The 13,362-nt window shown below is 40.1% G+C and overlaps 1 protein-coding gene across 1 annotated transcript; it reads left to right on the top strand.

The window, feature by feature from the left end:
- Positions 1 to 58: 58 nt before the first annotated feature.
- Positions 59 to 6,552, top strand: LOC103776088 (alpha-(1,3)-fucosyltransferase 11-like; the record flags this gene model as incomplete). Its single annotated transcript, XM_008943584.1, is given in 4 exon segments — positions 59 to 163; positions 945 to 994; positions 1,240 to 1,865; positions 6,312 to 6,552. Coding segments are annotated over 4 exon segments (929 nt in total), but the record flags the coding sequence as incomplete, so codon positions are not given.
- Between the last annotated feature and the right edge of the window lie 6,810 nt (positions 6,553 to 13,362).

Raw genomic sequence — 13,362 nt, 5'->3', positions numbered from 1 at the left:
GCGCCGGGCTGTGCCCCGGCGCCGGTTTTTAACGGGGTTTGTTTGTCCTTGTTTTTAGCCGAGAGGCGAATCCTAGCGGGATGCGTGCCGACTACAAGCCGGACAGAAAGACTAGTTGTATTCCTTCCCAAAGCGGGCGCTAGACTACACCGCGTGCCAGTAGGTAGGCCTGGTGGTAGCCGTTAGTTGTGGAGTTGGACAGGCGCGGGATCGATCACTAGGGGTGAATAAGCTTTGCGTTGTGGAGCAAGTGCTACAAGTTGCTGGGATCTCTGGATCTTTACGTTAGCGTCCAGGAAGGCTGTCCCTTTACAAGCCTTGCTCTGCTTTAGAAGCGTAGGTGTGCAATAAGAGGACAGGTTGCTGTGTTTTGAGAATCTGCTCCTGATCTGCGTTGCGGTGGGACCGTGTTACTCCTGTGGTGGTTTGTACTGCTCTGGCACAGCTGACCGAGAGAGCTTCATAAACTGAAATGCTGTAGTTTCTTTCAGGCAGAAAAGAAGTGTGTTGGTTTTTTACCTTACCAATTCTGAAGAATGGTAGATTAGGGGGAAAAAAAGAATGTTTTTTTTTTTTATCTTTATCTAAAATATCTATTTCCTGGTTACTTCTGCTGTTTCTATTGGTCATGATGCGTTTATTGTGCGAGGTCATCACGTACTCGATAGTGAAGCAAAGACAAAAGAATTTTTTTAATGTAGCTGTGTATTGTCAAAGTACGGAGCAGATTCCAGATCAGGTGTATTGTATTTCATTTATAGATGGTATTTTAGTTCTCTGCATCAGTTTTTCTCAATCTAACAAATGGAAGGCTTTTGCCAGCCTGCTGAGTTTGACAGGAACTGTGTGCAATAACTGTTCAGGAAATAAATACTTGGTCTCTGTTAAGTAGAAAGATTACTTTGAAATTAGCACAGAGTTGAATGCCCTTCACTCTCGCTCAGTTTCTGATTTATCCACTAATAAATACATTAGGGTGGCGTGACATCTTCCTGTGCACTCCCTCCACCCTTCTGTGCATAGCATAGTTTTTGCCGTGTTTTAAAATGAGTACTAGCTTTTCTCTAAAGGTTTTAGAACTGGGACTCTAGGAATAGTCACAAGGGAAAGAACTTGGAGTGAAAGTGAAGCTAAACTAAGGTAGCGAGGAATCAATCAAAGTTAGGGATTTTATGAGAACTACAAGCTCTGGGCAAACAATTCACTTTGTAAAGATGCTGATGCTGGTTGCTATTTTAGGTTGACTCCTATGGGAAATGCCTACATAACCGTGAGCTGCCCAGCGAGCGACTCAAAGACACTTCCACAGCCACTACAGAAGATTCTGAGTTCATGGCTTTTATCGCCAGGTACAAGTTTCATCTGGCCTTGGAGAATGCCATATGTGATGACTACATGACAGAGAAGCTGTGGCGTCCCATGCACCTGGGTGCTGTCCCAGTGTACCGAGGCTCCCCAGCTGTGCGGGACTGGATGCCAAACAACCTTTCCATCATTCTTATAGATGACTTTGACAGCCCCCAAGAGCTGGCAAAGTACCTTGATTTCCTGGACAAGAATGGAGACGAATATATGAAGTATCTAGAGTATAAAAACCTTGGTGGAATTGAAAACCAGCTCTTGCTAGACAGCTTGGAGAGGCGGGAGTGGGGTGTGAATGACATGACTCTGCCCAATTATCTGAATGGCTTCGAGTGTTTCATCTGTGACAGGGAAAACACCAGGCTCAAAGAGGAGCAGGAACACAAAAAGTCTCATGGGAAGATTCCAGCTCCCAGACCTCGCATAGCTCAGTTCAAGCACATGGGATGTCCTATGCCAACTCCTGGGTTTGGAAGTGTTGAAGACCTCTCTGGAGGAGACAGGTAATGTGTCAATACTATGCTTTTTGAAGAAAAAAACCCTTCAAATAGTAGTAGCTGTAACTTTTAGTATTGCTTTGTACTTAAAGGATCTCTTAACCCATCTCTGGTTACGCTGTATATTATGTCTTGTGGATGGTATGGTAATACTGCTAATATTGTGTACTTCTGAGGCTGGAAAAGAGACATAGATGGTGGTATTGGTTAGTGGTTGAATGAAGAGCATGAAACACCCACACTGTTAAAATGCTCTGTGACCTTTGGCAATTTGCTTATCCTTTGTCTGTGTTACCCTCTTTGTTTGTTTGCTTGCTTGGAGAAGAGATGTTTTTTGGTACAGTGATGGTAAAGCACTTGGTAGTCCTTGGGTGAAAGGAGCTCTGTACCTCATTAGAAAATACTGTGTTAAGAATGGGGTTGCTGCTGTTCAGTGCAGGGCTAGTTAACTGCTGTTGACTTCAGAGCAAAAGTTAGGCTTTCCCAGAATACTTTACAAGATGTTTTGTTGTTTTGTGTGTCAAAATTATGGCTTGTGCTAAAGGACAACAGCCCATTTATTCAGGAAGGAGGGACCATACAGGATAGAGAACAGACTTTCTGTAAGCTGTCAGACAGCCTTCCTAAAGATAAACCCTCAGCTATAGCAGATCTTGCCTATGCTCATAATGATCACCAACGATTTCCAAGTTCTGATGTCACTTCCAGTGTAGTACTAATGACCCTTGGAAAATACTTGGAATCTCATGCACTGTCTAGAAGGGAGTTGTCAATATACTCTATTCCAGTTTATATCAGATTACAGCTTTATTAATAATTTCCTAGACTAAAGAATTGAATGCTTAGGAGTGTTAAAATGTTAGAAGAAACAGTGTGGTGAAAATATAGAGTCCATTATTTCAAGTGTGCTAACCTGGTTCTATGTGGATGTGAAGCTCTAAAAAATTTCTTATTGCGTTATCCATCGACAAAAAAGTATGAAAAATATTATAAATATGGGGAACTACTTTGTCCTGTGTTTGAGTGCTTTCAAAATGGCCTACTGACATTAAAAAAGCAAAATAAGCCTGAGGTCTTTCAGGTTGTTAGGAAATGCATATTTCACAAAACTTGTGATGTTTGTCATTAAAAAGCATTTTTCATAGTACAATTATTTCTCATAGTGACTAATTAAGAAGTTATGCTTGTAAATAAAAGGGGTCCATAATCCTTTGTTTTCTGTTGGTTGGTTGATTTATTGGAGCTTTTTTATAGTAATACCTTTCTTGGTAGCAAAATATTTTTGCCTGGTAGCTAGCTGTGCAGCATCCTACTCTGCAGGAGTGTTCTCCACTTTTTGATAGCTTTTCCTTTGCTGGAGGAGCAGATGGCAGCAGAGGAATACCTTTGAAGGCACAGCATGGCTGCCTGTGCCACTTCCTTGCATGCTTGAGTACTCCCATTGTTCTGTGCAGTGATCAGCAGCAGGGAGTTTTGAACAACTGACCCATTGTCCAAGTTGTGCTTGCTTCCCACAGAAGTTTCCGTTTCTCATTGAACCATAGTTTGTTATTCTCCCCCTGTTTGTAGGCATGAGATGTCTCTGGAAAAATTGTACCAGGGAAGCTTTTATATTATCTGCTATTTACTTTAGAAGGATACACATCTGTACCTTCCAAGGCACGACCAAGGGGTTCTCCACTGAAATGCAGTGGTTTCTGTCTCATAAGCAGCTGCGCTTCCACCATCTTTATCTCCAAGTGGAACATGATTACTTGAAATTGTAAATGGTGTGGCAGTAACGTAAAATTGCTCAGAAAGCACCAGCTAAAACGTGCTCATGTTTTGTCAGAGTTTGCCAGTGATGTTATGTTAATGGTGTGATTGGTTGATTGTCTGTTGAGGCAGTCACTTGTGTATTTTGTTACTTTGGAAAACGTTGTTTAAAGATGGTGCAGGCCTGGTGGGGTTAGAGGTGATAGACTATATGCAATGTACAAGATCAGACTGTAAACATACACTGTGGCTTGGAGCTCTGGAGGCTTCTGGAATTTGGAGAACAACAAAGGCAATTAGTGGTTTTAGATTTTTAGAGCAAGTATCCAATTACAGTAAGGTTACCCTGTGCTTCTGCATGCTCTGTAACCCTGGTTCCCAGATGTAATTTGTTTTCAGGGCTGACAGATGTGCTGAACTGACAGAACTGTTGCATCAGAATCTCTCTTGGTGTAGGTGTAGGTAGCTGGAGTGCATTACTCCACCTTGCTGTCCTTTAGCATGGAGACATAGTTCCTAAATATGCTTGCCAGCTCACTTCTATTTGGACTTCAGGGCTTCACAACCACAAGCTTGAGAAGAGCTTACTTAAGAGGAATGGCTGTAGGACAGCCATTTGTATGCTATGTTACAGATTGGTCACTATAATCCATTGAATTCTTGGCTGCTTTGTACAGAAAATAGTGAGTTACAGTGCTGCTGATGAGTAGAGTATCTGTTCAGTAGGAACCAGACTCTCCAGTTATTCTTGGACTTTCACCTTTGTGAAGAGAAATGTTTGGGTTGTTTCACTGATGAGGATTCATTTTCTAAAAGAGGGGTGTTTCAGAGGATAACTATAAGAAGACTAAGTGACAATATGCTTCCAGTTACCTATGCTCTGTGGTAGCATGAGAAAAGAGAAGAGAGTGTGTCTTTTGATAAAGGAATATTTTGAAACCATCATGGTTTTGCTAGTTACAGTTTATTACAAGAGAAAAACCAGTTTAAATGTATTTCAGATTCGCCATGTGTACGCTGTGAGGTGTCTCTTGCAATGGAATCAAATAATCAGCCAGGATTGAAGATAGATTTATGCCTCATCGTAGTAACATTTCAGGTGTATGTAGTTTGTAGTTTCAGGATATTTGGACAAGCTTGTTCATCCAGGGGTACCAGTTTTTTCCAAGTTACAGACTCGGTGAAATTACTGTCCTAAAAAACGGTAACAGCAATGTAGAAAGAAAAATACCAGAGTATTCTTATGTAATGTTTTTGACAGAAATCTCCACTCGAATGCTGGAATTCCTTTCAGTGTTGTTTCCAAAGAGTTCAGCTGGAAAGCTTTTTCTTTTTTCTGTTATCTGCTGCCACTTATTCTTGTGTCTAGTACTTAATGCAAGTATACTCATTTTCTTAATGTGTGCCCTTACTCAGTGCTATAAAAAACCAAGTAACTCATGTTGGCAGTCCTTGAACAAAGGATAATAAATTAGCTGGTAAGCAATGTGATCTCACAGTACATTCAAGTGCTGCATTTTACAAAGGAAACTTTCAGCAGATTTTTTTTTTTTTATTTTCTAATGCAGAAGTAAGCCTCTGTCTATGATCCTTCACATTATAATCTGTATTAAAAGCTTTATTTTGTGGTCTCTGTTGGTGTACACTGCAGCAACATCACACCACAGATGATGGCATGTACCACAGAAAGCCAGTTCCTAGAGCATATGCTGTTCCACAAAGAAAGAGACTATGATACATGGTGTGTTTCTTTTGGTCTTCCTGGAGCAGAGGGTGAGATCTGCTTCTGGGCAATGCAGCCACACTTGATTTAATATATGGTGTATAGAGTGAGTGCAGAAGACACTGTACTTATTTCTGTGATTGGGAGGGAGAAGAAGCAAAAAGCTCTGTATGTAAGTTAACAAGCACTGGGTAATTCGTATGAACAGATGAAAAAGAGCATCATTTTTGGTCCTTCTTTTCAAAATTTGTGATGGGCCTATATGGCTGGGTAGCAGATATAATGGAGAAGAGGTGAGTAAATTGTTGCCTTACCTTGATGTGACATGAATGAGGGAAGTACTCCACGTGAACACGAACGGGGAGAGAACCACTGAAAGCTGCAGTGATGTAATCTGTGCAATGAATTGTTTGAGCATGTATGCACTGAAAAAGAGAAAGCCTATACTTGACTGTCTAGTTTGGAGATAAAGAATGGAATCAGGGTTGAGGGATATAATGCTTTTTTTGTTTCTGCCATGTATAACCTGAGTTTGTAATGAGTAGCTGTCATCCTCTAGTTGTTAAATGGCTTATGTGGGAAAAACAAATAATTCTTAGGCTAAGTGTAACATGTATACTGGCCATGGAAGGCCACTCTCCAAGTCATGCAGGGACTCTGTGCTAGATTTTATTCTAACAGAAGGTTTTTTTCTCTAATAATTTAGTCTCTTTGGTCAGCTCTATTGTTATATGCTAATATTTCTAGAATACTGTAAAGCTAATAGTGGACATATTTTCTGTAGAGAATTTTCATAGCAAGTTGACTCGGAGTACAATGGCATGCTAACAGTATAATTTAGTATGCCCATCTCTGGGCTTGTCTTCCTCATAGGTGAAAGAAGAATGCTTTCAGTGCTGCCACAGCTGCAGACTAATCTGTTTGTTGTTTGTTTTTTTTAATGGATTATGGTGGTGTCTCTTTTTTTGTTTCAGTTGGAAAGAGATGTGGCTGCAGGATTATTGGCAAAGCCTTGATCAGGGTGAGGCCCTCACTGCTATGATTCATCGCAATGAGTCGCATCAGGGAAGATTTTGGGACTATATGCATGAAATTTTTCTCAAGAGGACAAGGCAACACTGACCCATCTTTGTAAGAGCTTGAACTGAGAATGGCATTGAAAGTTGAGACTGCAGATTCTTACCTCTCTCCAAGTGTTTGCTTTGAAATAGAAGAAAAACTCTCACAGAGGTGCTTTTTTTTTCTGGTGCATGAAGTAAGATTCTGTTATGATTGGATTTCAGCAGAAGAGGTCTTGGCAACTGCTTTGATTTTAATTCCAGCTCTGTGGTGTTGACACCTGCAAGTCAGGAGTAGCTTCACACGTGAGGCAACAGAAGAATTTGTTCTCCTTTTGCATTTGGTATGGTTTCCTTGTGGCTTATATGACTTCAGAGGAACACCTTGTCAGACTTGCTCAAATGCCCCAAGTTATTTCAGGGATTTTTTTAATCTCCAAAATATTAATCCCTTTTTATAAATATTTTAGCCATCATTATTCTCCTTATTAAGGTGTACTTTTAGCTGCTATTAACAAGTAAGTTCTCCGGTGATGCGATTCCAAAAGACAAATGTCTGTGGAGAGCAATTGTGCCTTATGAAATTGTAGCAATAAAGTCTCTTCTCCTCATGTAAGCATGCCTCAAATACCCCTGCTTTTCAGAGTAACTGAGTAGTTATGGGCAGGTCACTTAGTCTCTGCCTAAATTTCCTCTTTTCCTAACTTACCAGGTGATAAGCATGAGAGACAATGGGAAGAGAGACTAAATAATTTAATTCACAACTTTCAACAAAGTGTTGCACAGCAGAAAATGTATTATCTGAAAGAGTGCAAAACCAGAGTAAAATCAGTATGCTTTGGTTAAGTCTCCATAAAATCTGAAATCCTGGCTATAATTTTGACTTCCTGTAATTTCCTTAATGATAGCAGTTTGGAGGCCTTTGATTTGTTCTTTTTGAGTATCTGCAGCTTTCTGCAAAAAATCAATACATTTGAACAATGGTGCCTTTCTAGTGGTTTTGTGCAGTTTGGATACAGCCCTTGTGGCCTTCCTGTGCTGAAGTGGCTGATCAGGATCTGGTGCACTGACTTCATTTTGTATCTCCACCAGATCTTGACACGGTATGGTCCTTGTCTGTCACTGGAGTTCCTAAAGTAAGTGATGACATGTGGTTACATCTTCCTTGTTGCAGAGCCTGTATCTCTTACAGATATAAATAAAGTCCACTGTTCCCTGCTGTGTGGGTAGCCTTTTCAAATAATTGTTCTTGCACTGGAGGGAGACAATTCATTAATGTCATGGGTTTAAAAGCAGGGGCAAATACGGCCACACTGCAGCAATGTCTCTAATGGTATCATGGTATTGTGCTTCTCCTTCCTCTCCAGAAGGAACTGCTGACCAAATAGCCAGAGTCTGTCCATGCCTAAGATGGAATGTTGGTAATGACAGTCTAAAGTCTGTGCAGTAATTTCATTTTGTAAGGCAGTTCATGTGTTGCTATGGGAAGTCTGAAGCCTTTAGTAAAAGTTAGGAACAGGACTGAATCTGTGTTCTGTTCCTAATTAAGTCGCTACCTGGATTATCACAACTCTATATGGATCACTTTATTTTTTTTTCCCTCAAACTCCCATTCCTAATGTTATAGATTTGATATTATATGTATAATATCAATGTGGGTTATGATCTGCTTTTCAATGCCTCTCAGGTGATACAACAATATGGCAGTGTTAAAATCATGGCATCTTGACAGAGGAGACTTCAGGCTCATAAATGTCACTGGATTCTTGTAAATGTAGAAAATGCACATGCCATACACTGATCTCACCTGATTTATTTTTTCTTTAGGAGAAGACTGCTTTCTTGTCTCTCTTCTGCAATAATAGTAAGTGGTAATTCAGCTAAAGTGCATTCATCAGTTTGCTTTCCTTTTTTTCAGTTACTTAGACATGAATACCTAAGTGAATATATGTGAATGTATTGTTAAAGTGGATTATTCAAATCAGATTTAAGATTACAGATATGTGTATTCCAGACTGAAGTGGCCACAAGGTGCTTGAGAAGTAAATTAAGATAAAATAAATTAAAGCTGCTTTAGTTCTTATTATCAACTTCTACTGAAGAGTTTAATGATATTTAAATAAATTGTTAGAATTAATTCCTTCAGTTACTTCAGATTCTCTTCATTTCATGTTTCAGTATAGAAAATCATTCAGTCTTCTTTGACTGCATGTTTCTCTTAATTAGGTATCTCTCAAAAGCTTTTCTTGTTCACGTGTTTGGTGGGATAGGAGGAGAAATTCTGATCTTGCTTTTTGGACTGAACATAAAAAAATAAGAACAAAGTAGTAGCACATTCTGCTTTTGCTGTTTTATCCTGTAATTTCAGTAGATTTTCTAGAAGTGCAGTATTTATAACCAAGTCCAGGTATTTGTTATAATCTGTTTGCTGTTTCCAAAATTAGACGTGCTACGTTTAATGTATTTTCCTTGCAGGAAGAACAGAGGGGAGTACCAATATAAGCCTGTGTATCATAGCACCTGCTTAGCTCTTGATTAGTGATGTCCTAAAGCCTCCCTTTGCCTTCCTGCTCAGCAGAATGAGCCTGTTTGTCAACTAAGAATAGCATTGAGGATACGGTGGTACAAACTTAAAAGTGGCTGGCAAACCCAGATAAAAACTTACTCCGTGGGACCCTGATGAATTTATTTGCTAGTTCACAACCAAGTATTCCTTCACTACTGTTTATTATCTACAGAGTTTGGGGTTTTTTGTTTGTTTGCTTTTCCTATATGTGTGTACATACATTGTACAATGAAGCCCATTGCTTTGAGCTTCATGCCAAGTGTGAATATTTCTGATTGTGATATCCCTTCTTTACATGGGCACAAAAGTGGCACAGATATGAAAGTAACTTTATCACAGATATTCTGTGGGTTTTGTCTGAGTTTTTCAAAGTACAAATTTTAGTTTGCAATGAAGTCATGAGACAGTTGCAATAGGTTTCTCTTCTGAGTCGGTCTTCCTAGCTTTGTTTTTTACAGCCTTACAGGTGGTGAACATCTCAAAAGGTAATGAGTATCAGTTAGCACTCCTCACAGCTGTGATGTTCACCCAAGCCTTTTGTTTCTCTTGCACCTGCAGAGTTCTTTCTGTAGTAATAGATACTAGCTTTATTGTCTCCTCTATGTCCGTGTCCATGATTTATAAACAGTGTGTCTATTGCCTGTATTAATATATACAACATGTTTCACATGTTGTGCATGGTTAGCAAGCATTAAGGCTGAAATAGTTCTTGCAGTGTATAGTATGAACACCTTGTGTAGCTGCCAGGCAGACTCCTCAGGGGCTGGAAAGGCAGCAATGCTCCCCAGCTGGCTGAAGAGCTGTGGCTGCAGTTCTGTTCCAGGCTGCTGACTGACCTCCACAGCATCCACTTCTCTGCACAGCAAGGACAGTAAAATGTTGCATAAAGGTGGTTCTGTCACCAGGGTTTTGCTTTCACCTCTATTCTGATGTTTGGAGGAGGTGGGAGGATTCATGCCCTAGAGGAGTTTGTGATTAATTTACGTAATAGTGCATTTGAAAGGATTGCTATATAATGTCCAGAGATTGCTGCCAGTCTTAGCCAAAGTGAATTCAATTTATGATCCTAGTTGTCTTTCTACTAAAGTAAACATCTGAATGCAGACAAGGAGGAAGATCACTGCAGTAACTATTCATGTTTTGGAAAAAGGTTTCTTATATCTGTTCTTGATTGCTAACTGTATTTCTTTACTGCTTTAAATCCAAACAAGCTAGATGGTGACTGAATGTCAACACTCATGTTGTGACTACTACAAGGCTTATATGATACTCAGACTGAACAATGCAAAGAACAGTTTTCTTAATCAGGTTCTTACAGTGCAGGTACTCGTACTAATAATAACAACACACAACTGAGACTAATCAATCTCAGGAATTTTAGCAAAGATATCAAATATTGAGGATGATAAAGAGATGACCTCTGTAAGTGCTTTGGTAGGCTTCTAACTAGAGTTACTGTCTTCTTTACTTGTTATGCATTTTGCCTGTTTACTGTGTGACTACAGGGAGGATTTGAAAGCCGTCAGTGTAGCTTTATTCACTAGCATTAGTGTTCTAAAAATAGGTATCTCCTCATTAATGCTCATGTGGAACACTAGTAGAGTCTATTGATGCTGTGTCTCAGCATTGGTTTGACAAGCTAGGCTAAATTTATGCCCTCTGAGAGGTGAGAGAAGAGAAGCAAATGTCTGACAGAAGGTTAAAAATGTAGTGATCAAAGTCATTGTGCTGGACAAGGTAAAGTTCTTATTCTCCTGCCAAAACTGTAATACTGGGTGCTGCCTATTTTTTCACTAAGAAGCTGGGTATTTTATATACTTAACTAACAGTCCATGTTTTCTGTCCTTTAGCAAGGAGTGCAATTTCTAGGAAGCATGTAACCTCACTGAGGAACACTAATTTGGTACGTAACATTGATGACTTCTAGAACTGAAAAATAATCACCTTTTCTTATTTCTGTCACTGTAGTAATTTTCAAACTGAAAGATCTCTGGGTCCTTTGTGATGTTGAATAGAGTGAGCCAAGCAACAGTGGATGTGGATGTTTAGAGGGGAAGGAGAATGAGATTCTTCCCATGGAATTGGTCTGCAGAGGACAGCAGCTGAGAAATCACAGCAGAAATGCTCCTTATGCACCTTGGCAGAGGGTAGTTTTAACTGGCATGGAAGAACAAGTAACTCCTAAAGGACTGGGAACAGGACAAATGGAGTTGAAACACAGCCATGGGGGACATCACTGCTCAACCAGGCTTTGCTGTGTTACACAAGCAGCCATCTGCCTCCCTTGCCATCCTTCCGTGTGCACTCTTCAGCCAGTGTCCCAAGAGAGCCACTCCCTTAATGGTTAGTTGTCATCCATTTGGTTGGATTTAATTAAGATTCTTGATGGATTATCCAGGCACCTTCTGAGAAGTAGTATTAATTGGAAACATTCAGGGTGGCAGGTTCCTCCATACTGCTGGGAGACCTCTACTGACAGGTTGAAATTAATCAGAGGCAAAATCCTTTTAGGATTATATGACCAGCTGAGCCAAAGTCAGGCTTTAACAAAGTGCACTTCTCTTATGATTCAGTGTCTCAGAGCTGGCAGTGAGAGATGCATGGCCCTGCAGATGGATTAGGAAGGGTGGAGAAAAATGGAGCTGCAGGATTTGTTCCAGAGCTCTGACACAACTGGCATCTTAATTTGTGTGCTTTTATATACATTTTTTCCTGCAGAAAAGACACATCTAATGCTGAAGTATCTCAGCTAGAGATGGTTCTGGGGATCTTGGAATGGATCAGAACAGATCATGATACGTTGTGGCATCTCTGAGAAAATAAGGAGGCGTGGGGTAATTTGCAGTGGAAATGGGCTGAATTTTAGTAGGTCTTGGAGCTGAGGATTAGGGATGACAGCTCAGAACTAGTCAGGTGGACAGAATAATGCAGAGTTGCTGATCTCATTGAGATAGCTCTGGATAAGGTAGGCTGGCATTGGAGCTGGGTGAGGGGTGACACATCAGAAAAGAAGTGTCATCTATCATTGTGCTAATGAATGCATTTACACTGCTAAGTGTGTTCAGTGCTGATACTGATGGGAGTAAGTCTGAACCCACTGGAATCTTAGAAAAACTTTTAACTACTACAGTTAAAAGTGAGAGTGTCGTAACTTTTAAGGCATCTCCAATTAAATTGGAGTTTAAGGAGGTCAGAGTGAGACAGCTGAGAATAAATTGTCATAGGTGAGGATGTTATGAAGTCGTATGAGAAGAACTGAGGCATTCAGGATAAACCTGGGTGAATATACTGGAATTTACCTGAAAGCTGGATCCAAGCAGTTCAGAAAGGTGTGGATGTCAACTCTTCATTTCTCTCAGTACAACCGATTTCTTTGCCTCAGCCCCTCATTGTTTTTTAGGCAGTGTCTGGAGGTTTTACATAGTTACTCCAGAAAGCAAAGGATTCGTGGTGTAATTTCACACCTCTTTCAAGTATTTAAGACAACAATCTCATTTTAAGGGTGTACTTTATTACAATATTGTTAGCACTGTATTTAATTGTGGCATAGCATTTACTCTATCATCATAGTTGACCTTTATTCCAGTTGTGATATATATTCTTTTCAAATCTAATTCTAATAGAGACTAGCTGAAATGCAGTCTAGGATTCAGCTTTAACTATGCTGATCCAAGTAAAATAATTGCAAATGCAGTTAGAACTTTACATGTTCTTTATAGCTATGCACTCAGAATTCACAATGAAACATCTGTGGAGTTCACTCAGTGTTGAGGGAGTTTGGTTTCTAACTGTCCCTATAAAGCTGGCACTTCTGTCTGTTATATGTTAGTGTCTCTGTGCTGTCAGCCATACAAAATACAGGCAGTAGAGAGGCTTGGCTATTGAGTAACATACCTCTTCTGTAGTTCCACATTCTCCCTTAAAGTGAATGTTTGTGTCTTGCTTCAGGCATCTCTGCGTGGTGTGTGTGCAGACACTGTCACGTAGGTTATTCTGTCTGCTGGGGAATTTTGTAGGCTGATGCTCCAGTCCCTGGCTGAATGCCAAAAAAAAAAGACCTTCTAATGCAGACAGCAGTAACTGACAGGAAGCTATTACAATTCTCCTTGTGTAGCATGCCTTTTTCTTTCTCAGCCTCCCCACATTTTTTCTTGGAATTACTTAAAAGAGAGAGCAGCTTTTGAAGGTGAAAGTACCTGAAGGTACTGCCACCATTAGCTAATGTAATTTGGAAAAAGGGAGATTGATTTACAGGGAGTGCAGCTGAGCTTCTCTTACGTCCCCGTATTTGTGTCTTTTCTTTTTATTGTTCTCCTGCAAGCCTAGTTAGTAACTGCAGCAGGCAAAAGCAGCAGAGAAAAGGGGGTATCAGTAGGGGTAATGAGTAGCTGAACCTCACGT

The sequence above is a fragment of the Merops nubicus genome, unplaced genomic scaffold (assembly GCF_000691845.1).
Source record: "Merops nubicus isolate BGI_N331 unplaced genomic scaffold, ASM69184v1 scaffold29357, whole genome shotgun sequence".
Classification (NCBI taxonomy): domain Eukaryota; kingdom Metazoa; phylum Chordata; class Aves; order Coraciiformes; family Meropidae; genus Merops; species Merops nubicus.
Note: the sequence above shows the minus strand (reverse complement) of the source record. Positions and strands in the feature narration are given on the sequence as shown.